The sequence below is a fragment of the Mustela nigripes genome, chromosome 1 (genome assembly GCF_022355385.1).
Source record: "Mustela nigripes isolate SB6536 chromosome 1, MUSNIG.SB6536, whole genome shotgun sequence".
Classification (NCBI taxonomy): domain Eukaryota; kingdom Metazoa; phylum Chordata; class Mammalia; order Carnivora; family Mustelidae; genus Mustela; species Mustela nigripes.
In genome coordinates this window covers 8,781,855-8,806,815 of record NC_081557.1, presented here as the reverse complement: position 1 = coordinate 8,806,815, position 24,961 = coordinate 8,781,855, and the positions used below count along the sequence as shown (strand labels likewise).

Genomic DNA, 24,961 nt, shown 5'->3' with positions numbered 1-24,961 from the left:
GTAGCCCCCACCCCCCACCCCCACCCTGGCCTTTGACGGGCGCCTCAGCTGCTTCCACCCCGCCTTACCTGGCCCTGGCAAGCCTCTTCCCCCAGCCTTCAACTCCATAGCCCTCCCTGCCCTGCCATGTCCCCTCGGTTACCCTTTGGCTCTGCCCATCTTCACTATCCACCCCCATCCTGACGGAGCCAGCCAGATGATTGCAAAAGGGCTGAGCCAGCGGGAGAGGCCCTCACATGACAGCTGTTCTTGCTGCAGAGGGGAGGGGGCAGCTGGAAGTAGAGGGAAGCACATTCCATGGGAGATCCGATCAGAAATAGCCCCAAACCCTGACCGTCCAGCCCCTGCTCTGCGCCTGGCCTGCCCATTGTGTAAACAAGGTAAGGTCAGTAGGCTTCCCCTTTGGAATCCTGAGGAAATGTGGAAGGGGGGCAGGAAGGGGGAAGTTCCCGAAAGGGAGGGGGCTACAAGAATGAAAAGAGCCCAGGATCATCTAGAGACCCAGGGTCACCAAGGGCACCTTTGCCGCTTAGGCAGCCCCACATGCCCATGGGATTCTGCCTTTCCCAAGACATTGAATACAGCACAACGCCCAGCAGCCACCTTGACCGCCATTCCACCCATCCCTTGGGTGCTGAAGCTCTGGGACACCCCAGTAATTCCACTAGAGTAAAATGACAGCCTCCCCCGGGGAGCCATGCCAGCCTGATTAGAGCAAACAGACAGGAGCAGGTGGCTGTGTCTCTAACCTTTTGGGAACCCTGGTATTTTCAGGCCCCAGCATTAGGGGAGACATGCAGAAGAGAGGTGAGGACCCCAGAACTCCATTCAAATGCACAGGGGACCAGAGCAAGTCAGGGAAGTTACCCTCCAGTGTAGCTACAGCTGGAGGGGTGGGCCAGGGAAGCCACAGCCACCCAGGAAAACCCCTTTGATGTGCGGAGGGAAAGTTTTGGGTTCTGAGGACAAAGAGTGCTGGTTGCCATGAAAACCACAGTATTAATTTCAGAAATGACTGGGTGGATCCTCCAAAACACTTTATTCCACTCCCTTTGACATTCTAGACCCTTCCCCCACCTCTCAAAAGGGGAAGTGGCACATTTGGGGCATGTGGGCAGCTGGTGGGCCGGGTCTGACCCAGTGTGCAGAGCAGCTGTCCAGCTCCAGCTCAAATAGGACATGAAAAAAAGAAGACAATCTAGGTCTTTCTTGGAAGAACTTTAAAGGCTTTTGGCTCTTTAATAAGTGACTTAAGCAGAGGGCCAACAAAGCTAAAACAAATAACTGCTTATAACCAGTATCTACCGGTTTCTACACAGGCTGAACCAAGTCTCAGGCGTTTCCATTCAGGCACTGGGCTCGGTGGATTTTATCTGCGGCGAGGACATGGATGGCGCTGGAGAGTTATCACACTAAATGAAATAAGTCAGAGAAAGACAAATACGCTATGATGTCACTCATAGGTAGAATTGAAGAAACAAACGAACAAAGGAAAAAAAGAGAGAGACAAACCAAGAAATAGACTTAACTAGAGAGAACAAACTGATGGTTCCCCCTGCAGAGGGGGCGGGGGAGAACAGGGAATGTGGATGAGGGAGTGCCCTGATGAGCACTGAGCGACGTGTGTTAGTGTGAAATCACTCAATGGCACACCCGAAACTAACAGAACACTGTACGCTAACTATACGGAAATAAAATAAAAGATTTCATCTGCAGTCAAATGCACCTGAGCCCAGACTCCTCTCCTTTGTCCACCTCCTTTTCTGGACACTCTTAAGATCTTGCCCAGTAAGCGGATAAAACGGCTCCCTCCTTGCATCTCACTCTAGTTCTCCAAGATCACCCCTGTTCTCAGGCCCAGCCCGCTCCCAACTCCCCCTTCCCTTTTGGCCCCATGACCGTGGCTGGGGACCCAGGAGGCACGCGCTGCAGCCTGGGCTCCCGGATGCCAGCTCCAGGTGGTGTGCTAGTGGCACAAGCCTCCCCAGCATGTCAGGAAATGGGCCCAACAACCAGAGATGTCCCCCTGGCGCAGGCGCGCTCAGGCCACGCAGAGGCGAGCCGGGCGGGGCCGGGAGGACGGGGCCGGGAGGAGCCGGGGAGCCAGGCAGAGCTCCAACAAGCGCCGGGGCCCCAGCCCCAGCCGGGATCGGGATAGGGAGGCCGCCAGTCCTAAGCACAGCCCCAGAGCCCCAGGCTGGGCGGTGACTCAGGGCTCCTCTGGGCAGGGCGGGGCCGCACCAACTCCAGATGGCCCTCCCCTCTTTCCCTGCCCCACAGCTGCCGCTAGAAACTCCTGCTGTTAACCTCTTTTTTGCCCACCAGGGCAGGGCAGAAGCCCTCTAGCTCCATCTGGCTTCGGAAGCCCATAGCCAACCCACCCCAGGTCTCAACACCCTCCCCTTGGGCTGCCCCCCCACCTCCGTTTGTGGGTACTGGCCGGCCCCCAAGCACAGGCCTCGTCTCATCCAACAACCTGGCCACTCTCCTCTGCACCAAACCACCAGACCCTGAGGCCCAGGAGGCAGGACGTGAGGATGAGTCACTCTTCCTGCAGTCCGAGGGAGGCTGGGAGGCGGGGTCCCCCAGCCCGGCCCAGTCCACATGCGGTGCCCAGTCTGCTGCGGCCCACCCAGCAGAAACCCCATTTTCCCCAGCTCGGCCCCACTTCTGGGCCTCTCTGACCTGCCCCTTCAGACCTTCAGAACTGGGGTCTCTCCAGACTAACTCCTCAGCTACCCAGAAGGTCAAGGATACCAGGAAGGGGGTGGGTGACGATTACACAAGCAGAGAAGCAGGGAGGTGTGGTGGGAATCGGAATCTGGGAAGGGAGTCTGACAGGTTAGGTGAGGCCCTGGCACCCAGTGCCTGGCCCAACCCAGCCGGCAACTAGCACTTTTAGATCCTAACCAGGAGCAGCCTGGAATGCTCGGAAGCAAGACAGGTGGCAAGTTTGGATCCAACTCCAGATGACCTGCCAGGGAGCAAACCCTGAGCAAGAACGAGCCCATCCTCGCCTGGCTGGATTCCACATGGGGACTCTGCTCCGCCCGTTCTTCCCAGAACCCTGGCTCTAGCCCAAGTACCCAGAGAGATGACAAGCCTGCCCCCTCCCAAGCTACCAGACCATCTGTACCTGGGAAGCCCACCTTCTTCGCCTCCCAGCTAAGCCCTTCTCTGCGCTTGGACTAAGGGTGGGAGAGAAAGAGCACACGTAAAACCATCAACTAGCGACCAAAGGTTGAGTCGTGACTGTTTCTACATCTGCCTCAGAATGTGAATCAAACTGGAGCTTTCCAACTTTCCAACGGGGAGACCTTCGATGCTCTTCAGACAACAGAAACAGGAACAGTAGCAACAGTAGGACAAGACAGGAGGAACAAGAACCTGTGAGAAGGGCATTAAGCTCGAGAGAGAGAATATAGTACTCCCGGGTCTGAGTGGGGTTCTTAGGTGGCAAGTCGGGACGGTCCCAAGTTCCAGGAAGCAGCCAGGCCCATTTCCAGCACGGGTTCCAGTGACAGCCACTGGGGTCAAAATCCCATCTCCACAAGCAAGTCTCTTAAATCTCTGAACCCCACTTCCTTGTGAGAAAGTAGGACTACCCCAGAGATGATCCACAGTCAGTCTAGAGCCAACAGGCCAGTCCTGTTCTGAGTAGTCTGTGACTGGTATTCCTGCTTGAAATATTTCAACCAAGACCCTCAGTGCCACCACCTCCCTCCTTCCCAGGGCATCTGTGAGAAATAACGTGAACTTCCTCCACAAACTGTGCTATCGTGCCTTAGCAATCTGGTCCTGAAGACTTAGGCAGTTCCAAAGCCCTATGTCACCGCCCGACCTAACTGCACCCGGCCTCTCCCAGGTAGGCCAAAAGTCAGTGATCACAGTACAGGCAGGGCGAATACAGTCAAAACAGAGAGACCTCTCCTCTACCCTTCTAAGACTCTCTCCTGCAAAAGGAGGTACTGCAGGCCCAGAAAATACCCTGCTTCAACATACCGACTTCCCTTTGAAGAAGCCATCACTCATAAAGGAGGCAGGACAGGTAAGAGTTCAATGTTCAGTTTCCTTTAATGACCCCCATCTCCCCGAAGGGTAGGTACAGGCAACTAGGCGACGGCAAGAGATGTTCATTTGAAGATCTTGCCCTGATTGAAGGTTTTGCCCACATGCTGGAAGGCCCCCTCCCAGGAAAAGTACTCTCGAACCAGCGTCTGGGTCTCCTCGCTGCCAGGATCCAGTTTCCGCCAGGTATATGACTCGTAGTCCACCTGCCAATCTGGACTCAGCTGGGGAGAGAAAGCCAGATTAAGCACGTGGTCAGGTTATCAGACACTGTCCCACACCTGTTACTTCCAGCTCAGAAGCATGTCATCAGATCCTAAAATGCCCGTGACCATGGCAGTCCTTCCTGTACACATTCCTTGCACTCTCCGAATGCCTACAAGCGCGGGAATGGAGGTGGACTTCCCACCCCCTTGCCCCACCCTGAAGAGACAGGCTCCTCCTACACCTTTCCTCACCGGAAAGGCAAGCTCCTGGCCTCGGAAGACCCAGACTCCAGAAATGGAGCTGCTGTTGTTGGTTCCAAAGAGGATGACACTGGCAAAGGCATTCTTCCTCAGTTTGTCCAACCGCTGGAACATTCCTGAAGGGGCGAGGGAGAACGTGCAGTCTTTAGAACCACATCACCCACGGCCTTGTTCCCCCCGACCTTCTTCCTCGACCCACTCCCTTCTTACCAGTGATGAGGTTGCAACTCATGAAGGTCTGGGTGAGCTCTTCAGGGAAGCGGTACTCAGCGTACCACAGAGACCAGCCATCCTTATCAAAATGCTCCCAAAAATACGGCAGCGCCACAGAGAGTGTGTCCTCATTGGAGTACTTGCGCTTAAATTCGTCCAACACAAAGGTACTGAATGGAGGAAAAAAGCAAGGTCAATGTGGAGAAGGTCCCACTGAAGCAACAAAGGGTTGCCAGGTAAAGAGAAACTAAGGGCAAATTTCACTAAAAATGTACTGGTTTAAAGGAAGAGGTCACTGGATTGGCAGATGTGTACAACCTTGCAAGGGAGCAGAGCTAAGGGCATATAACCAGGGGCCAGGGCACTCCTCTGCTCCCTATCTCGGGCCTAAGTCAGCTAGGCTCCAGGAGGGTAGGACCCACGTGGGCTGGAGGGAAGCCCTGCTGCGAGGACAGTGCGGCCAACTGCTGCCCCCTGGTGGAGACCCAGAATGTGCGCTCCTTCTCCGCGGCCACCCCCTCCAGGGCCCTCTCCCACTGAGTCACACTCAGTCCCTGAATCACCCAACTCTCCCCCGCCACCACCACAGGCCTCTTCGGGTTACACACACTACAGTGTGACAGCTATGTAACCGGCAAACGTTATCACAAGGCCTCCGCCCCAGACCTTACACCCGTGGCCTTGAGTCACTCTGCCCAGGAACAAGTCCAGATGCTGCAAAGACCTGAGGGTTAGATCCTTGCAGCAACTTGGCACAGTGCTGAGAAGGCTCGCTGTGCAGAGTCCCTCCCCTCACGGCAGGGTGCTCTTTCTTTTCTTTCCAGTTATAAAACCACATGCTGACTGAAGAAAATCACTGGCAATGCCAGCAAACAAGAGAACTGATTAGTATGTTCGTGTACTTCTGGCTGGTGGCTCTCCAAAGACCATGTGTGTAGTTTTGTGCCTTTTATCATTTAATACGGTCACCCTACCGGGGATTCTTTTTCACAAATGTTTTAAGATTTTCTATTTATTCATTTGCGAGAGACAACACGGGAACACAAGCAAGGGGGAAGGTCAGAGGGAGAGGGAGAAGCAGACTCCTCACTGAGCAGAGAGCCCAATGCGGGGCTCAATCCCAGGACACCAGGATCATGATCTGAGTCGAAGGCAGACACTTCATTGAGTAACCCAGGCGCCCTTTACAAATTTTTTTTAAAGATTTTTATTTATTTATTTATTTGACAGAGATCACAAGTAGGCAGAGAGGCAGGCAAAAAGAGAGGAGGAAGCAGGTTTCCCGCTGAGCAGAGAGCCCGATGCAGCGCTCGATCCCCGGATCCTTAGATCATGACCTGAGCTGAAGGCAAAGGCTTTAACCCACTGACTCACCCAGGCGCCCCTTTTACAAATGTTTTAATAGCTAAATAATCCTCTACTGTATGACTGTGCCATAAACCTATTTTTAAAAACCCTTACTAAATGTTTAATTGGCTCCATTGTTCATTACTATAAATAATGCCAACAAACCCAGAATTAAAAGCCATTCCTTTCCCTCTTCCCAGATAAGGTTAAGGGGGGTGACCTGCCCACTGTTAGAATATAGCAAAGCAGATGCTGTCCTTGAACCCTGGGTCCTATGGTCCTTCCCAAAAATACGATGGAGACCTCCTCTGAGGAGCTTCTACCCCAACCATCTGGAAAAGGGACCAGGGATTTTTTTCTTCACACCTTCCTGAGCTGTTAGAACTTCATAATTTATGACCATGTTGTATCCATTTCCCCCCAAATGAGGACAAGCTCTGAACCACTCTGGAAACAAGTGTAGCTGGAAGGCCTTAAAAGGACTGGAACTGGGACACTTGGGTGGCTCAGTTGGTTAAGCGTCTGCCTTGGGCTCAGGTACCGATCATAGAGTCCTAGGATAGAGCCGTGTGTGGGGCTTCGTGCTCAGCAGGGAGTCTGCTTGCCCTTCTCCCTCTGACCTTCCCCCCTGCTTGTGCTCTCTTGCAAATAAATAAAATCTTTAAAAAAAAAAAAAAAAGAGCCAGAACCAACTATTGACATATTGCAGCCTTCATCTTTGAAGACATGACCTTTGCATTAAAAATCCTACAGAAAATCTCTTGCCAGCCCAAAAGAGAACCATAGTAATACTGCTAACTGGTATGAACCTGGGCACCTGGGTGGCTCAGTGGGTTAAGCCTCCGCCTTTGGCTCAGGTCATGACCTCAGGGTCCTGGGATGGGGCCCTGCATCAGGCTCTCTGCTCAGCAGCGAGCCTGCTTCCTCCTCTCCCTCTGCCTGTCTCTCTGCCTACTTGTGATCTGTCAAATAAATAAAGTTAAGCTTAAAAAAAAAAAATGGTATGAATCAATATTCCCAAAAGGATGTAAGTTGGTTTTCTTTAAACTCAATTACATTATATATTTTTTTAATTTTTAGATTTTATTTATTTATTTGACAGAGAAAGACACACACAGAGAGGGAACACAAGCAGGGAGAGTGGGAGAGGGAATAGCAGACTCCCTACTGAGCAGGGAGCCCGGCATAGGGCTCCATCCAAGGACTCTTAACAACTGAGCTTAACAACTGAGCCACCCAGGCACCTCAGGATATAAGTTTATTAACAATTTTCAGTCTACTAGTGATTTATTTTCTGCCCAAAATATACATACCTAATATATGTGAAAATCTCTAGCTAACAATTAACTGGGTCCATGTTACAAGAGCACACGTAACTCAGGTTAGTTATCACAGCTTATGTACACACACCAAAACTGCTCATTCCTGACCTGTCCTTGTATTAGGTTCAAGGTCAACCACCTCAGTTCAAAAAGAAATACATCTGTAAAGAGAAGCTGCATCTGGAGGCTTCCTTGGTCATGTATGAAGTGCCTAGGCCCAAGATTACACTTCTTTCTCCCCAAATGGGGAAGAGCAGTGCCCACTGTGACCATCTGTGCTAGGATGCTCATCATTTACAAGTCCCCGTGCCCCTATTCTGCCCACCAGCAGTGTGCACCTTCATGCTAATTTATGCCATAAAAAAACATTACAGGGGCGCCTGGGTGGCTCAGTGGGTTAAAGTCTCTGCCTTTGGCTCAGGTCATGATCCCTGCTCGGCAGGGAGCCTGCTTCTCCCCAGGTCTCTCTCTCTGCCTGCCTCTCTGCCTAACTTGTGATCTCTGTCAAATAAATAAATAATCTTAAAAAAAATTTTTTTTTTTTTAATTTTTAAAAAATGTTAAAAACCATTACAAGGAGAGCCTGGGCAGCTCAGTTAGTTAAGCACCTGACCCTTGATTTCGGCTCAGGTCATGACCTCACAGAGATCAAGCCCCATTTGTGAGTCTGCTTCTCTGCCTCCCTCTGCACGCCCTCCACAAAATAATATCTTTTTTTTTTTTTTTAAGATTTTATTGTCAGGGAGAGCGAGCGAGCGCAGGCAGACAGAATGGCAGGCAGAGACAGAGGGAGAAGCAGGCTCCCCGCCGAGCAAGGAGCCCAATGAGGGACTTGATCCCAAGATGCCGGGATCTTAACCAACTAAGCCACCCAGGCATCCCCACAGAATAAAATCTTAAAAAAAAAAATCTTAAAAAATCTTAAAAAAAAAAAAAAAAACATCATTACAAAACGGGGGAGGGTGAACCCTGTTGAACCCCAACAGACCAACTAGTGAGATGGTGGACAGCTTTGGGAAAGGCAGAGTGAGTGAGTGAGAAAAGCAGGAGCAAGAACTGCGTGAAGTGGCCGCCGACAACAGAGGTCTCCTAATGCAATTCTAACGAAACGCCAGGGCACTAGCTGAGGACTTGAGTACAGAGAGAGCAGGCAAGTACTGAATGCCCCCCTTCTAGGAAAACCAACAAGCTTCCTTTCACTGTATTCTTTTCTTTGAAGAACCCTAACCTTTACTGAAAAGGCTGGCAGTGGATGGGGTGAGGACCATCCCATCTTCTTCCTTCTTGAGGGGTTCTAATCCCCCATCCGGGAAACAACGCCGCAGACAGGCACTAGGGAGTCTCGGTCACCGTCCCTTCTCAATGAGGATGTTTATACCGTTTGCTCACATAGGGCGCCTGGGTGCCTCAGTCAGTTAAGCGTCTGCCTCTCGGATGGAGCCCGAGAGCCCCACATCAGGCTCCCTGCTCAGCGGGGAGTCTGCTTCTCTCTCTCCTTCTGTCCCTCCCCCACTGCTTGTGTGCACACGCACCCTTCTCTCTTAAATAAATGTTTAAAAAAAATTTACCCAATTCTTGAGGATAAACTCAAGAAGTTGTTTTCCTTGCCAACAAGACATCTTTCAATTTTATATGGCAACCTAAAATGGTCCTCGCTATGGGAGGGGAACACACAAAGGCAAAAACTGGCCTTCTTGAATCCCATGCCCCCTTCCCTCTAATATCCTTACCTCTTGGGCAGGTGAGCGAAGGGGTCCTTGGCCTTGGGCTCAGCAGCCAATGCCTGTTCACATTCATCCATCTCCTCCTCAGGAGCAGGGGCAGCAGCCTTTTTCTCCTCTTTCCGCTCAGCCTGGGGCTTCTGCTTCTCTTCCCGAGAACCTTTCTCTTTCCGTGGGGTGTCCTTTTTAGGCTGGCTCTCTGCAAACTTTTTAGCTGGCGCAGAGAAAGGGAGAGAAGTCAGCATCCTGCCTCTCTCCGTATGCCTCTAAAGGCAGTGAGCAAGGGAACGGAAACACAGTGGCAGGGCAACTGTGGAATCTAAGCTCCGCACTGCTCTGTCACCCGCTCCCTGTATGTCCACTCAGCAACAAACACACACCTGCACTACGACTCCTGTATGTGAACACTAAGGAGGGAAGAACATATGCCTGTAAAACACAGGACACTACATAGGACAGCCCGCATTCGGTGGGTCCACGGAACCCAGAAGCCTGATGGGAAATCAAGGGATGGAGACTGAGCGAACAGCCCCGAGCCGGGCCACGTGTTCCTCTACCTCCAGACTCACCATCGAACTGGGCCATCTTCTCACAGAGTTTCACCTCCCCCAAGACAGCCCGGAACTGGGGCTGGTTAATGCAGGTGAGGAACCAGCGGTTGGTATTGGGGAAGGCCTGGCGGAAAGAAGGCTCCAGGACCTGTCAGCACATAAGGGTGGAAGAAGCAAAGGAGAGAAAAGGTCTTGAGAGGTTTCAAGTCTGAGAGCTTTTTCTCTACACCAAAGCTCCACCTTCTCTCAACCCCTGAGAGGGCAGCTCCCTAGAACACCATCTTACCCTGGAAGGCTACTTCCCCTGTACCCTCCTCTTTTTAACACTCCAGTCCAACTTAATGGATACCTGATCCCATTCTTCGTTTACTACAAATCGACCTGGTAGACATGTTCATATGGCACCTTAGCCCTTTTACAAAACCACGTCACACCTACACACTCCAATCTCAAATGTCATGTGTCAGGGCGCCTGGGGGGCTCAGTCAGTTAGGTGTCTGCCTTCAGCTCGGGTTATGATCCTGGAGTCCCGGGATCAATCGAGCCCCTGGTGGGGCTCCCTCTCAGTGGGGCCCCTACTTCTCCCTGTGCTTTTGCCCTCCCCCCAGTTCATGCTCTTTTTCTATTTCTTTCTCAAATACATCAATTAAGTCCTTTAAAAAAAAGTTACATGTCAAACTAGAAACAGAGGTGGGGCAACACAGCTACCAATACTCCTTTTGCCAAATAACAAGGTAACAGAAACTATCTACACATGATACATATTTTTCTTTCACCAAACTTCAGGACCTAGCAACATTCTTAACAACAACAACAAAAAAAGCAAAAAGTATTTCAGAATACCAAACAGTCCTTTAAACTAAACTTAGCTTTGCAACAAACTCCTTCACCACCTTTTTTTTTTAAGATTTTTTTTTAAATTCATTTGACAGACAGAGATCACAAGCAGGCAGAGAGGCAGGCAGAGAGAGAGGGGGAAGCAGGCTCCCTGCTGAGCAGAGAGCAGATGCGGGGCTTGATCCCAGGACCCTGAGCTCATGACCTGAGCCGAAGGCAGAAGCTTTAACCCACTGAGCCACCCAGGCGCCCCTCTTTTACCATCTTTTAGTTTGCTAAGATCAGAGCAAAAATAACCTTTGTCATGGAAATAGACTAGAGCAGTCAGTTCTATAGTACTGGTTCTACAGTATTTAGGTTTTCTTTTCTTTCCTTCATTTTTTAAAAAATGATTTTATTTATTTATTTGACAGAGAAAGATCACAAGTAGGCAGAGAGGCAGGCAGAGAGAAAGAGAAAGAGAGAGAGAGAGAGAAACAGGCTCCCTGCTGAGCAAAGAGCCTGATGCAGGGCTCAATCCCAGTACCCTGAGAGATCATGACATGAGCCAAAGGCAGCGGCCCAACCCACTGAGCCACCCAGGCGCCCCTGGGTTTTCTTTTCTTTTCTCTTAAGATTTTTATTTATTTGAGGTGCCTGGGCAGCTCAGTTGTTAAGCATCTGCCTTCGGTTCAGGTCATGATCCCTGCCGGGGGTGGAGCCCCCATCCGGTTCCCTGCTCAGCTGCAAGCGTGCTCCTCCCTCTCCCACTCCAGCTGCTTGCGTTCCCTCTCTCACTGTCTCTGTTTTAAAAAAAAACCACACACATACAAAACACAAGGGAACACAAATAGGTATTTTTTTTTTTTTAAGATTTTATTTATGTATTTGACAGACAGAGATCATAAGCAGGCAAAGAGAGAGGAGAAAGCAGGCTCCCCGATAAGCAGAGAGCCCGACACGGGGCTCGATCCCAGGACCCTGGGATCATGACCTAAGCCGAAGGCAGAGGTTTTAACCCACTGAGCCACCCAGGCACCCACAAGTAGGTACTTTTTGCCCCCAGTTATCACACTACTATTCTGGCTAGTATCAGTCCAAGAGCTGCTGGGACACCTGGGTGGCTCAGTTGGTTGGGCCTCTTGTGATCTCGCTCTCTCTCTCAAATAAATAAATATTTGTTTAAAAAAAGTGTACCAGGACACCTGGGTGGCTCAGTGGGTTAAAGCCTCTCCCTTCGGCTCGGGTCATAACCCCAGGGTCCTGGGATAGAGCCCCATGTCGGGCTCCTTACTCAGTGAGAAGCCTGCTTCTCCCTCTCTACCATTCCCCTGCTTGTGCTCTGTCTCTCTCTCTCAAATAAATAACTAAAAAAACTTTAAATTTAAAAAAAAAAAAATGTTTTTTTTAACTTAAAAAAAAAAGGGGGCGTCTGGATGGCACAGTGGGTTAAAGCCTCTGCCTTCTGCTCAGGTCATGATCTCAGGGTCCTGGGATCGAGTCCCGCATCGGGCTCTCTGCTCAGCGGGGAGCCTGCTTCCTCCTCTCTCTGCCTGCCTCTCTGCCTGCTTGTGATCTGTCAAATAAAATCTTTACCAAAAAAAAAAAAAAAAATTTTTTTTTTTTTTGAAAAAGAAGTACTGCTCTGCATTCAACACGTCATGTTCTCTGACCCAGTAACCTCAAGACTAATTACCACCTCACTGGTTTTATAACTTACAAGGAAAAGAACTAAAGGAATTCTCTCTCTCCCTCTCTCTCTCTCACAAACACACACACCTCTACCTACAACTAGTCAGTAATGAAACCAAAAACTGAACCTAGCCTGCCTCCAAAAGACCTTGGTACTGAAGCTACCAGCCCTACCTATATCTTTACAACTAAACACAAGCACAGCTGGACTTCCCAAAAAGTACGGAAACAAACTAAACATCTTCACTGCCAAACAGAAAGTCAGGAAACAGAACGTTACCTAACTTCTCAGAAGGAGGGAAAGCAGTCAGGGTACTCAAACTTGAGATCCCTAGTTGTTACCAGACGCACACTCATATCCAAGTCCTTGGCAGAATAAGGGTAAGCTGGAAGAATCATTCGTCACTTCATTTCTACCCTCCCTCCCTACCCTCTACCGACGTGATACTTTATAAATGTCACCTGTTTATAGAGCCACAACAGGGTGCAAACAACTGTGATGTCAGCCAGTGTCACACGTTCGCCCACCAGGAAAGTCCTCGTCTTCAAGTGAGCATCCAGTAGGCCCAGAATTCGCCTCACTTCCTCCTTTGCATTCTCTGTGGCCTATTGATTTAAAATGATCAAAAACTTACTAGCAGGTCCCCATCCCTTTCCCTGCTCCTCTCCCCCTAGCAACAGAACCAAGGTTGGTTCTGTTTCATTTCATTTCATTTCATTTCATTTACTAAATTCTGGCTCATTCCCATCCCCTCTCAATGGAGTCAGATCCGAGATCATTCCCAATGTATGACAAATGAAGCTCTTGACACCAAATTTCTTCATGGTGGAGTCTAGATGAATTTCCCACTACACTGACCTAGTACTTTATCTTTGGATTTTAGAAGGGACCTCAGAGATCACCTGGCTTAACCACTCCCCTACCATTTGGGATAGCTTTTCTACAGCAGAGATCTCTTCTCTGACCACTCTCAACAGGCACCACTTCCAGTGGATCGGTGTGACAAAGAACCCAGATACCATCAACCACAGTGCTCAAAATTCACACCCTGACGATGAGGTCTTTAATTATCCACATATTCTTAGCATCTCCCTTTCTCAATCTATTTTATTTCTTACTCCCAGACACTCAGGAGTTGATGCCATCCCTGCCCTTGGCTCCACCCCCAGTCCCAAGGCTTACCTGCTTGTTGTGGTGCATGATGCCCAAGGTGGGGAAGACCCAGGTACTGGCTGGGGGCACTATGTCGCTATCAGCAAAGCTCACCCACTGCACCACCTGGGCTGCTGCCTCAGGAGTACTTCCCCGCAGCTCCTCATTGCTCACTGCAGAGGCAGAACACAAAGGTCAGAACTTTGGGGTCATGCCAACATCAATCCAAGTCCATGAAAATTCCTCTTCTACACACTCCAGCTCACCCTCATCCTCTCCTAACTCCTTCATTCCAGATCTTCCCATTCCCACACCCACTGCAAATTACCATAGTAGGCAATGGCATTGCTCTCGAATACACAAAATCCATCGTCACCCTCAAATGCTGGAACCTGGGACAAAACAGTCAAAAAGATAAGTAAAATTCAAAAAAATCAGTAAAATTCACAGTAACTTTTCACTAGCCAATCTCAGGAACTCCAATCATTTTGGATAAAAGTTCTTACATAAGGCTGACAACCCTTACTAAGCAAACTATTGATAAACACTACTGGTACTAACTCTAACCCATGAACTAGAAATATTTAAATAATTTGCTATATCTTACAATCTAAACTCTCATAAGAAATGACAAAGATTTAGGTATTATGTCTGTATAAAATCCCCCAATCAAATAGGCAAAAGATCAAAAAACTACGTGTCATATCTCTGTTCATGTACTTGAAAGGATGGCTCCCCACACAGCATTTGTCGCCTCTCTGTTTAGCAAGGTTATTTGTGGATCTCTGTAAGCCCCTTGGTCGGCTCAGGGCAGATACCTGATACATTTCCACCGCAAACAATCGAAACTCCCTCCCACAAACACAAAGCAACCTGTGAATTTTATAACAATCACTGGACAGCTCTGCATTAAATCAACATTTACCTCAAAATAAAAAGAACTTTAAATCACTGAAATGTTAAAAAAAAAAAAAGTTATATGGAAAGCTCCCTTTTAAAGATGGAGACCATCTTCAGAGTGAGACAATCTCAGGGCTCCTTGAGTTCTCGGGACCAAAGACCCCTGTGCACTTCCTTACTTACCTTGCCTGCAGGAAATTTACGGAGAAATTCAGGGGTGCGGTTGGTTTGGCCAAAGTGGAAGTGGGGTGGTGCGGAGAGCACGCGGACCTGAGCCCCGCTGTACTGAGCAGCAATGAGGGCCTTGAAGGCCCTCCAGTTTTCAGGATATGTGTACAGGGTCTATGGGGAAAAGGAGGGTGGTATTCATGAGTAAAAAGGTCCCAGTCCTAAATGTCATCTCCCAGGATCAATTCCCTGAGTTATTCCCAACCTGTTCAACTCACTTTTACTCCCCCGGTGAACCGAGCTCTCTAGTATCTGTCATGTGTAATCAGAGTCCTCTGAAATACCGAAGACAGAACTACACACCAACTGCTAAATAAAGCTTGCTGACAGGCTTGACCTTCCCTAAGGAAGGACATCTCTAGAATCATTCTCACCTCACATATATCTGTCCAGAAACCCAGAACTTGTAGCTCGCGCAGACTCCACCCGCCGACAAACATACACTCCTCCCTTCCCGGAGCCTTGGTTTCATTCATTGATGGTTAGCGAGTACCTGCCTACTCCACTGCTGAGCCGCGCACCCCTTCCAAAGCAGCACCCTTGTGTCTCACACACCCCGACCGCTTCCAAGTTCCCCTCAGAAGAGCCACGGAGAAACCGAATGGCATCTTCTCTTCCTAAACCAACTCGTTCTCCCCAAAGGACCACTCCTTCTTGTCACGCGTCCCGTCCCTCCGGTCCTGTCCCGCAGTGAGTTCCCCGGCGTTGCCTTCTCCTTCTATTAACCCGGCCAGCACGTTCTGACTCCCCCGTCCGAATAGTCCTCCCGTTCCCAAACCTCCCCGCTGGACGAACCTCAACCGGAGACAGCCGTACCTGCCCACAAAGACCCTCCTCTTCACCCCGTCCCTATGGGTGCCCCACAAAACGGTCGCAAAAGTTCTGTCAACCTGCCCGGATCCCACGTCTCGAGGCGGCAACGAACTCGAACCCCTTTCTCAGGCCCCAGACGGCCAGGATCCGACATCTCTTTTCTCCTCTACCCGAGACCCTTCCACCTCTTTGGCCTCCAAGAGTCCCAGCCTCAGTTCCCCTCCAGGGCCTGGAAGCCTTGCACTCCAACAGTACGGTCTCCAGACCCCGGATCACTTCCCCACTCGCCTCCAGAACTCCTCTGACCCCGGAGGGCCCTATTCCGGCAGAGGATGGCGTCGGATACCGCGACCCGGATCGCCGGAGCCGGCAAACTTACCCCAGCCGCCATGGTGATTCCGCAGAGAAAGGGGGTGGGGCTCTCGGCGCTGCCGCAAAGTAAGCCGTCAGGGAGAGGAGCGGGGGAAGGGGAGAGCCGTGGAGAAGCAGCAGCCGCAAAGCGAGGACGCCACAGAAGACATACGCACGACAGTTCTGTATCCCGCGGTGGCTGAATTGGGAAAAGAAGGGGGTGGGGCCTGCTGTTCTGCGCAGAGAAAGCTCGCGCCGGCGCAGTGGAACTCCTGGCTGGCCCGCCACTCGGGCCTGGCCAATCCGAGTCCCGACGTGGAGGTTGAAGGCGCGGAGGGTAAACTGTGAGAACCAGCTGGAAAACCTCCCCTTGTCTGCGACGTGGCACAGCTGCCAACTCCGCGCCAGCGCCGGCTCCCAGAGGCGTTTCCCCTCCAGCTCGGGAACCCGCGGCGACTGGACGGACATCCTGCCGGGCCCCTAACATCAGGACTGTGGGACCCTCACAGGAGCGGAAACAAGTCCTGTGTGGAGAAGCCCATTTGTTCCCGCTCTGGGTTTTTTAGAGAGGATGAATAGCTAACCAGAGCCCAAGTCAGAAACCCTGCCAAAGAGATGTTTCCTCCCATTAAACCACCCTGCGGCTCTGCGATGCGGTCCTGCAAGAAGGGCCCTGGTAGCGGGCCTGAAGCAGTGGCGTGCCCTGCGGCGGGCGAGTGCCGAGGGACAACACAGCGCACCCACGGCGCATCCCTTCCACCCGTCACCCTTAAGGGCTGCCAGTTTACCCATGATTGGATGCCCTTTACCCACGCTCGGGTCGGAAAATGTCTCCCCCATTTTAATCAGAACAGAATGAACTCGGTTAAGTGAGAGAAGAGCCCTGAACCCGTTTCAGGCCATCACCATGGAAGTCCGGCGGCAAGATACATGGGGAGGCAAACTTGGTACTTCTGCCCGGTGCTGCCCCAGCCGCCCACCCGGCACTCCCATCCTTCAGGAACTCTCCGGAGCGGGCTCCGGGTGCAGGGACACACACACCACAGGCGCTCGCTGCAGGTTGTGATAAACGGTAGGAAGGAAACAAGCCAAGACCTATTTTAGGGTAGCCAAAGAAGACGTGTCTGAGAAAAGGCAGTAAGGTCTGGGGAGGCAAAGTACTGAGTGGAAGGGGGATTACTACCGGATGGAAATTAGAGGAAACTAGTGTTCATTAAACTAGCAGCTTTATTGCCTGTCACAGTCCCTGTCTTCACTTCAGGAGGTTCCGAAGTGCTTGAGGGAGGAAAACCTGTAAGAAATGATGGAGGTCAGGGAACAGGCCTTGAGAATCCTGTACTGGGGTCAGGGTGAGAGTCTGGTCAGCCTGGGAGGCAGAGGCCACAAAGGTCAGGAGCGGCTCTGCCTCTGGCCGCTGTGCCGCACTGCTCAGTCCTCTCAGCTCCTGGGTGACCTGGGCCTCGACGGCCAGCCACTCCACGGTGCTGTCTCCACCTCCACCTCTCTCCTTGGTTTGCTGCTGCAAGCGTCGCCGGGCCCGCCGCCGCCCCTGCCACACTCGGTGCCACAGGGCACAGCGCCAGTTCACAGAGCAGAGTGACACCCCCTTCCCTGTCTCACCCTGAGACCAGTCTCCAGCTGCCTCGAGTCCCCTGGGCTCCTGCTCTGCCAGTGCTGCATGGCCCGACTGACCCTCTTCTCCAGGGGCGAGCTGCTTTCCGGGCATCTGGGTTGGCTCCCCTGGCTGCCCAAGCCTCTGCCCCCAGTCCTGTACCATCTCTCCAGCCTCTACAACCATTTCCTCCACCCCGTCTTCACTGTGATCCCCGATACATCCCTGCTGCTCCTCCTGCCCCTCCTCACAGCTTTTTTCCTGTCCATCTAGTTTCAACCTTTTGCTTGTCCCTCCCTGAGGAGACTCAGGGCCCCCCCCTGTCAGACCGCAGTCTCTTGGTTCCCTGTTCTATATGGCACCCTAACGCTTCCCTTAACACCTGGGCCAGGGCAGCAGTGAGCCGGGTGAAGGGGGCAGGGGGTAAGGGGATGGGTGTTGCAGACAGCAAGGAACTAGGGGAGCTGGGCTGCAGAAGGGGGAGCAGCCCCCAGTCCCGGCCCCGGGAGGAACGGCGCTGGTACTGGAGGCTCCGGCAGTAATTGGCTGCCGCTCGGCAGCTGTTCTGTAGGCGCCCAGCTACCCGGCTCGTCACATTGGCTGCCACATTGTGACTCAGGTCAAAGGGGTCCTGGAGATTCATGGGGCCAAGGCGCAAACCCTCCCAGCGATCAGAGGGCAGGCCCCCTGCCACAGGCAGTGCCTGACCCTCCCGCAGGGACAGCAGTGAGCCACGAAGATCCCAACAAGAGACGCAGGAGAAGAACTGGGCTAGCAGAGAACCTGGAGGAGGAGGAAGACCAGGCAGAAGGGGTTACTTAGAGGCCAGAAATGAAATAGGCCTGCACTAGACGCATTCTCTACGAACTTTCTTTTCCCTTCCAAGGAGTTCAGAAGAGTGTCAGAAGCCAGACTTCTTTGATCTTTATATCAACAAGAGGTCCAGCCTCTCTCCCCCCATGCCCCGTGTCCCCAGCAACCTCCTTCCCCAGATGCTGCTCCTTCCCTTCACCAGCAGTGTAACCTTGAGCAGCCACTTAAGTGCTTCAAGCCATGGCTTCTTCATCTGCAAAATGATATTAAGGATACTAGCTATCCCACGAGGTTGCTGGGCGAACCATGCCAGGCCAACAGTAACTGCTGGATATGACCTATAGTCGCGTTTAACACCATTTACTACTACTCCAGAGGGTTCCCCAAACTCACTGAGGGGCTCCTTATTGGTGCTGGGCTCCAGTCTTGAGGCATCCCTGGGGAAACTACAGTCCCAGCCATCAACCTCCACCTGCTCACCCTCCCCTGCAAAGGGAAAAAGGTGAGGGTCAGCCGGAAGCAGGAAGATTTGGGGGTGACAGCAGAGATCTCATTCCTGGGGCAGCTTAGCGCGTCAAAATGAGACACAGAAGCGGAAAGCCGAAGCGAACAAGAAAAAGCGGGTGGCGGCCAGGCCACTGTACCTGCTTTCTGGGTGAGCTGGGACACAGTGGGCAACACAGGAGGGTCCCTGGTCTGAAGGAAATAGATCACGAGCAAGGTCAGGGCGTAGTTACTGAGGAGGGGGCCACTTCCTGGGTAAACAAGAATTCCAGTTAGATTGGAGATGCATCTAACACCCGGGCTGGTTCTCTCAACCCTCGTTCCTGTACAAACCCCCCTCTCTTCCCCAAACCCCCACCTTTGCCCCAACGCCAGTTCAACCCCAAGTCTGTCCTGATCCATTCTCACCTGACAGCCCTCGACCCTGAGCCCAGCAGCGCAGGGTGTACACCAGGGGCCGAACTCGCCCATCCAACTCCGAGCAGAGACTCAGGAAGCGAGAGTTATGCAGGGCCAGTCTGGAACAGGGACAAGGGCGTCAGTGCTGGGGACCCTCGGAACGATCAGCCCAGCCCTTGTTCCAGGCCTGCAGAACGGGGGTCCAGCTGGAATAAGGCCAAAAGAGGGTTTCCCAAGTGTTTGCTGACCCAGTCATGTGAACGGGCAAGCAAAGAAAGGGCAAGCAAAAGGACGTCACAAGTGTTCAGGAAACATGACCTCCTATATGCCTGTCCTAGACCGGACTTAGAGAAGGTTTCCTTACAGAACTGCTCAAAGCCTTTCATATGCAAAGAAACAAAGACTGGAAGGGAGGGAGAAAGACAGAAAGAGGAAGTGGGGAGAGGGGGTGGGAAAGGAGAAACTGATTTGCATCTAATTTAGCATTTCCCAAACTTATTCAACACTGGAACTCTCTTCTAAATCCCCTAAAAATAGTATTCGAAGGAACACACTTTACATTCGTGAAAGTGGATGCCAGACGGGAGACACGTGGCAGAAGAGGGCTGGGACCCAGCTAGGATAATCTCAAGGTTCAGCTAGTGCAAAAGCTTCCCGCCCCCAAGCGTTCTCTTCACCCATCCCAGAATGCTCAGCTGGACTTCCCCAACCACCCCCTATACAAAGGTACCGGTTACTGAGGGAGACGTCACCGTGAAGACCTGAAGGCCGATGGCAAAACTTGACCACAGGGCGTCGGGCAGTGGGCACAGTTTGGACTCGGTACACTCCAGGGACACAGCCCCGAAGAATGGATCCCACCAACTCCAGCATGGCTACTCCCTCTGTTTTCTCCCCCCTCAGGGCCTCTGCTAGTTCCAGGGCCTTTCCCAGGTCCCCCTCTCCCCGGTCCTCTTGCAATGGTGAGGCTGGAGGCAGGGACTGGGGAGAGGCGAGGGTCTCAGAGGCCAAAGCAGAGTCCGGAGTCTGGGGTGCCAGTGAAGAGGAAGGAGTTTCAAAATCCAGGGCTTCTGAGTCTTGGGGAGACGGAGGCTGTGAGTCTGGAGGGGAAGCCAGGGTACAGCCCAGGGCTTGAGGATCCAGTGGTGATGCAAGGGCTGAGTCCAAAGATGGAGACTCAGGGGCCTTTGGGGCTGGCTGCGGGCAGAAATGGGTTCAGTGAATATTCATCTCTCCTGCTGTCCCCCATCTGGGCAACATTCCCCAGAATATATCTATTACTGCTTATATGGCAGGTTCCGTTCCAAGGACTTTATATATATTAACTCAGCTAATCCTCACAACCCCTTTTAAAATTAAACATAACTTTAAAAAAAAAAAAAAAAGATTGTGTTTATTTTTTTGACAGAGAGAAAAAAAGAGAGCACAAGCAGGGGGAGCAGCAGGCAGAGGGAGAAGGAGACTCCCCTCTGAGCTAGGAGCCCAATGTGGGACTCGATCCCAGGACCCTGGCATCATGACCTGAGTGAAAGCAGACATTTAACTGACTAAGCCACCCACCAAGTTTCCCTAAAAATAACTTTTAGTGCCACAAAATAAATGGTCTGTATTCTACCAAGATGCCACTGTCATGAAAGATAAAAGGCAGAGGAACTGTAAAGGAGACAGAGGGGCCAACACTAGCCTGGGACTGGGCAGCTGATGACTGCAGGCAATGGACTGCAGACTGAAACCTCAGAACATTTTACACCTGCGCCAGGGAACACATCCGTCCTTGCTAATGGTACTGTGGCTGTACCCAAGGATGCCTTTCTGTTTCCCCAATAGATACCAGACTATTATGGGCATCGTGTATGTTCTCAAATGACTCTGAAAATATAAAGTGTGCGTGTGCATGTGTCTATATGTAAGAAGAAAGAAAAAACAGACTGATAATTTTTTTTATGTATATATACTTTTTATTTGACAGAGAGAAACACAGCAAGAAAGGGAACACAAGCAGGGGGAGTGGGAAAGGGAGAAACAGGCTCCCCACTGAGCAGGGAGCCCAAAGCAGGGCTTGATCCCAGGATACTGGGATCATGACCTGAGCCAAAGGCAGACGCCTAACAACTAAGCCATGTAGGCACCCCTAAATTTATTTTTTAAATAACCCTTTTTGTGGTGCCCCTGGGTGGCTCGGTCAGTTAGGCGTCTGACTCTTGGTTTCACCTCAGGTCATGATCTCAGGGTTGTAAGGTCAAGCCCCACATCGGGCTCTGCATTCAGTGTGGAGTCTGCTTGAGATTTTTCTCTCCCTCCGTCCCTCCATCCACTCGAGCCCAATTTCTCTCTTTTATTTAATATAAATAAAATATTTTAAATAAGGTAGCAAGTATATGAAAACTCTGTACTTTTTGCTCAGTTTTGCTGTGAACCTAAAGTTGTTCTAAAAAACAAAGTCTATTTGGGGTGCCTGGGTGGCTCAGTGGGTTAAGCCGCTGCCTTCGGCTCGGGTCGTGATCCCAGGGTCCTGGGATCGAGCCCCGCGTTGGGCTCTCTGCTCAGCAGGGAGCCTGCTTCCTCCTCTCTCTCTCTCTGCCTGCCTCTCTGCCTACTTGTGATCTCTCTCTCTGCCAAATAAATAAATAAAATCTTTAAAAAAAATAATAAAAAAATAAAAAATAAAAAACAAAGTCTATTTAAAAAAAATACTAACAACCTTTTCCTATTCCAAAAGCAGAATCAATATATTAGATGTTAGAAAATACAGATAAGTAGGGGTGCCTGGGTGGCTCAGTCGTTAAGCTTCTGCATTCGGCCCAGGTCATCATCCCAGGGTCCTGGGATGGAGCCCCACTTTAGGCTCCCTGCTCAGCAGGAAGCCTGTTTCTCCCTCTCCCACTTGCCATGCTTGTGTTCCCTCTCTTGCTGTGTCTTTATCTGTCAAATAAATAAATAAAATCTTTGAAAAAAAAATACAGATAAATAAAGACATAACCCCAAAATTTCTTTATGTTCTTTCATATATTTCTTTTCCAAAATACAGTATTATATACGCCTGTATATAAAAACAGAAAATTCTGTTTTTCTCCTATTAACAATGCCATATATCCTGTGTCAATTCGTATTCATCCTATCTAATACCCATCTAATACATTCACATTTCTGCAATTACAGTAACCCTTTCGGTTCCATCATCCCTGTTTCACAAAGGAGGAACTAAGGCATGAGAGAGACGGTGCTCGCGCAGAGTCCCATAACCATCCCCACTGACTCTTCCCAGATGCTTCCCCAGTCACTCACCTGGGACTCTTCCAAGTCACCCAGATCCAAGAAGAGGTCAAGATCACAGCCATGGACATCAAAACTGTTTATGGAAGAGCCAAAAGGATGGACCACACAGCCTGGATGCCGAGCAGAAAATAAAGGCCGAGCGACATTAGAGAGGAGTGTGGGGTGGAAGAACACAGTGGGGCACAAAGAACGAAGAACAGCCCAATAAGTGCCTCTACCTGAGGGAGAACTGGGGGATGGGGGACGGGGAGAGGGGACAGGGAGGGCTCAGACATGATAAAGGAAGTGACTCACCGGGAAAGAACTCTGTGAAGACCTCTTGCATCAGGGCTACCACGAGGCTCCGGAGCTGTCGCTCAGCCTCCGACAACTCCCTCAGCCCCACCAGCTTCACCATTTGTGCCCCCACATCCGGGGCCTCAGCTAGTGCTTTGGCCAGCTGGTCACTGTCAGGGGCTGCTCCTTTGGGGGATTTGGACGCTGGGCTCTGGAACTCCTTCTGCTCCCTTGGTCGGACCCTCAGGCGATGTCCTCCCAGGGTGTGCTGGGGCTGCGACAAGACAGCTTCCTGGGTCCCAATGTCCCCCATCTCCACAATAGCAAACACTCCCTGGCAAACCACAACAGAGGCAGGGATCATGGTTTTGGAACAAAAAATCCAAACACATGGTTTGACACTGAGTGGGATTCTTTAAAATGGGGACCATCCTATGAACTGGGAATATCTGCTTAATGTTTCTGGAACAGGGAACATATTAGAAAACCGATTCTCTCCCTCACTCCCCCCACACATTTTACCCCCCTCCCAGTCTGCTTCTGAAAATCCCATTTTACTTATTCCGCTCTCCCCTGCTCTTACCAAGGACATGGTTTCGCTGCTTATACTCTGAGGCATCCCCTAACTTTTTCTTTTAACTTAAGTAGACCTTTCAGTGTTGATTTAGAATCCATATAATGAGTTGTGCTAGGTGGAAATATAAATATACCCTACCTTGAACAGACTTCCTATCTAGAAATAGCAGCAACATGACACCGTGATGCTATGATCTGGTTGAGTTCCATGATATTCACTGGGAGACAGATAGATTTCTTTTTTCTTTTTTCTTGTAAAGATTTATTTATTTATTTATTTTACAGAGAGAGAGAGTTAGTTCACAAGTAGGCAGAGAGGCAGGCAGAGAGAAGAGAGAGAAAGGGAGAAGCAGGCTCCCTGCTAAGCAGAAAGCCCAAAGCAGGGCTTGATCCCAGGACCATGAGATCATGAGCTGAGCCGAAGGCAGAGCCTCAACCCAATGAGCCACGCAGGCACCCCTTTTTTTTCTTTTTAAAGCAAAATGTTACCAGGAACAGGAAAAATACGACTGCCTTGGGGCAAAAGTCCATATCCTTTCACATTCTCTTCAGTAGTAAGGACAGAGCCTCATCCTGCCTGTAACAAGATATGTATATTAACCAAGACAGTGTGATACCGGAGTGCCTGGCTGGCTCAGACCCTGGAGCCTGCATCTCTTGATCTCGGGGTCTTGAGTTCAATCCCCATGTCGGGTGTAGAGGTCACTTAATAAAAAAGGAAAAGATGATGCCTGGGTGGCTCAGTGCGTTAGGGCCTCTGCCTTTGGCTTGGGTCATGATCTCAGGGTCCTGAGATCAAGCCCCACCTCGGGGCTCTCTGCTCAGCAGGGGGCCTGCTTCTCCCTCTCTCTCTGCCTGCCTCTCTGCCTACTTGTGATCTCTCTCTCTCTGTCAAATAAATAAATAAAATCTATAAAAAAAAAAAAAAGAAAGGAGAAGAAAATGGACAGGGTGACACTGGCACAAAGACAGTCATTCAGAGGAAGGAAATAAAACAAAGACTCTATAAATGAAGCCCATACCTCTATGGTCAACTGATTCTCAATGAAGTTGTCAAGTCTGTTCAATGAGGAAAGAATAGCCTTTGCAACACATGGTGCTGGGACAGCTGGATAGCCACATGTGAAAGAACGATATTGACTGTATCTTACAGCATATAAAAAATGAATGAAATGGGGGGGTAGGGGGGACAAGGGGGAGCAGCCTCACCGACACACAGCTTGATTCACACATAAGGAGTGATAAAATATTCTGGAAGGATAGGTAAATATACTAACAACCCCTAAATTCTGTACTTTTTTTTTTTAATTTATTTATTTGACAGAGAGAGATCACAAGTAGGCAGAGAGGCAGGCAGAGAGAGAGAGAGGGAAGCAAGTTCCCCGCTGAGCAGAGAGCCCGATGCGGGGCTCGATCCCAGGACCCTGAGATCATGACCTGAGCCGAAGGCAGCGGCTTAACCCACTGAGCCACTCAGGCGCCCTAAATTCTGTACTGTAAAGGTGTGAATTTTATGCTATGTAACTCACAACTCAATCGAAAATACAAGCGCGGGGGGGGGGGGTGCTGTGCCCTTTCTACCCTCACCTCCACCCCACGCCAAACACGGCAAAGAACCATAGTGAAACCAAGAAGAAAGGCAGCCACTTGGACCCGCCCAAGCCAATGTTCTGACTCTGAGGATTCACACTACTCACCAGACTGCAGTTCAACCGCAACTATGCAATCAAAGCCCCAGCTAGAAATCAGGTGTGTCTTTGCCTGGCCTTGTCTTTGCATGCACATTTCTCTCAAGAAACTAAAATTCAGGGCGCCTGGGTGGCTCAGTGGGTTAAGCCGCTGCCTTCGGCTCAGGTCATGATC

The 24,961-nt window shown here is 50.7% G+C and overlaps 2 protein-coding genes and 1 long non-coding RNA gene across 3 annotated transcripts in view; 1 reads left to right on the top strand and 2 right to left on the bottom strand.

The window, feature by feature from the left end:
• Nucleotides 1-210: 210 nt before the first annotated feature.
• Nucleotides 211-1,730, top strand: LOC132006697 (uncharacterized). The gene is made up of 2 exons (XR_009401199.1): nt 211-380; nt 1,320-1,730. It is a non-coding gene; the product is annotated as an uncharacterized LOC132006697 (long non-coding RNA).
• A 2,325-nt stretch (nt 1,731-4,055) lies between these two features.
• EEF1G (eukaryotic translation elongation factor 1 gamma) lies at nt 4,056-15,775 on the bottom strand. The gene is made up of 10 exons (XM_059404066.1): nt 15,671-15,775; nt 14,434-14,592; nt 13,679-13,742; nt 13,381-13,523; nt 12,660-12,803; nt 9,708-9,837; nt 9,148-9,352; nt 4,746-4,918; nt 4,527-4,651; nt 4,056-4,292 (listed from the first exon to the last, which is right to left on the bottom strand). The coding sequence occupies exons 1-10, from the start codon at nt 15,680-15,682 to the stop codon at nt 4,134-4,136; spliced, it is 1,314 nt and encodes a 437-aa protein (XP_059260049.1). The 5' UTR covers nt 15,683-15,775; the 3' UTR covers nt 4,056-4,133.
• Nucleotides 15,776-16,851: 1,076 nt separating this feature from the next.
• The window catches only part of TUT1 (terminal uridylyl transferase 1, U6 snRNA-specific), a 12,411-nt gene continuing 4,301 nt past the window's right edge, over nt 16,852-24,961 (bottom strand). The window contains 8 exon segments of the mRNA XM_059404011.1: nt 16,852-17,564; nt 17,566-18,037; nt 18,461-18,553; nt 18,712-18,822; nt 18,980-19,089; nt 19,701-20,167; nt 22,256-22,356; nt 22,541-22,856. Of these exon segments, the coding sequence (XP_059259994.1) occupies nt 16,895-17,564; nt 17,566-18,037; nt 18,461-18,553; nt 18,712-18,822; nt 18,980-19,089; nt 19,701-20,167; nt 22,256-22,356; nt 22,541-22,856 (2,340 nt within the window). The 3' untranslated portion in view covers nt 16,852-16,894.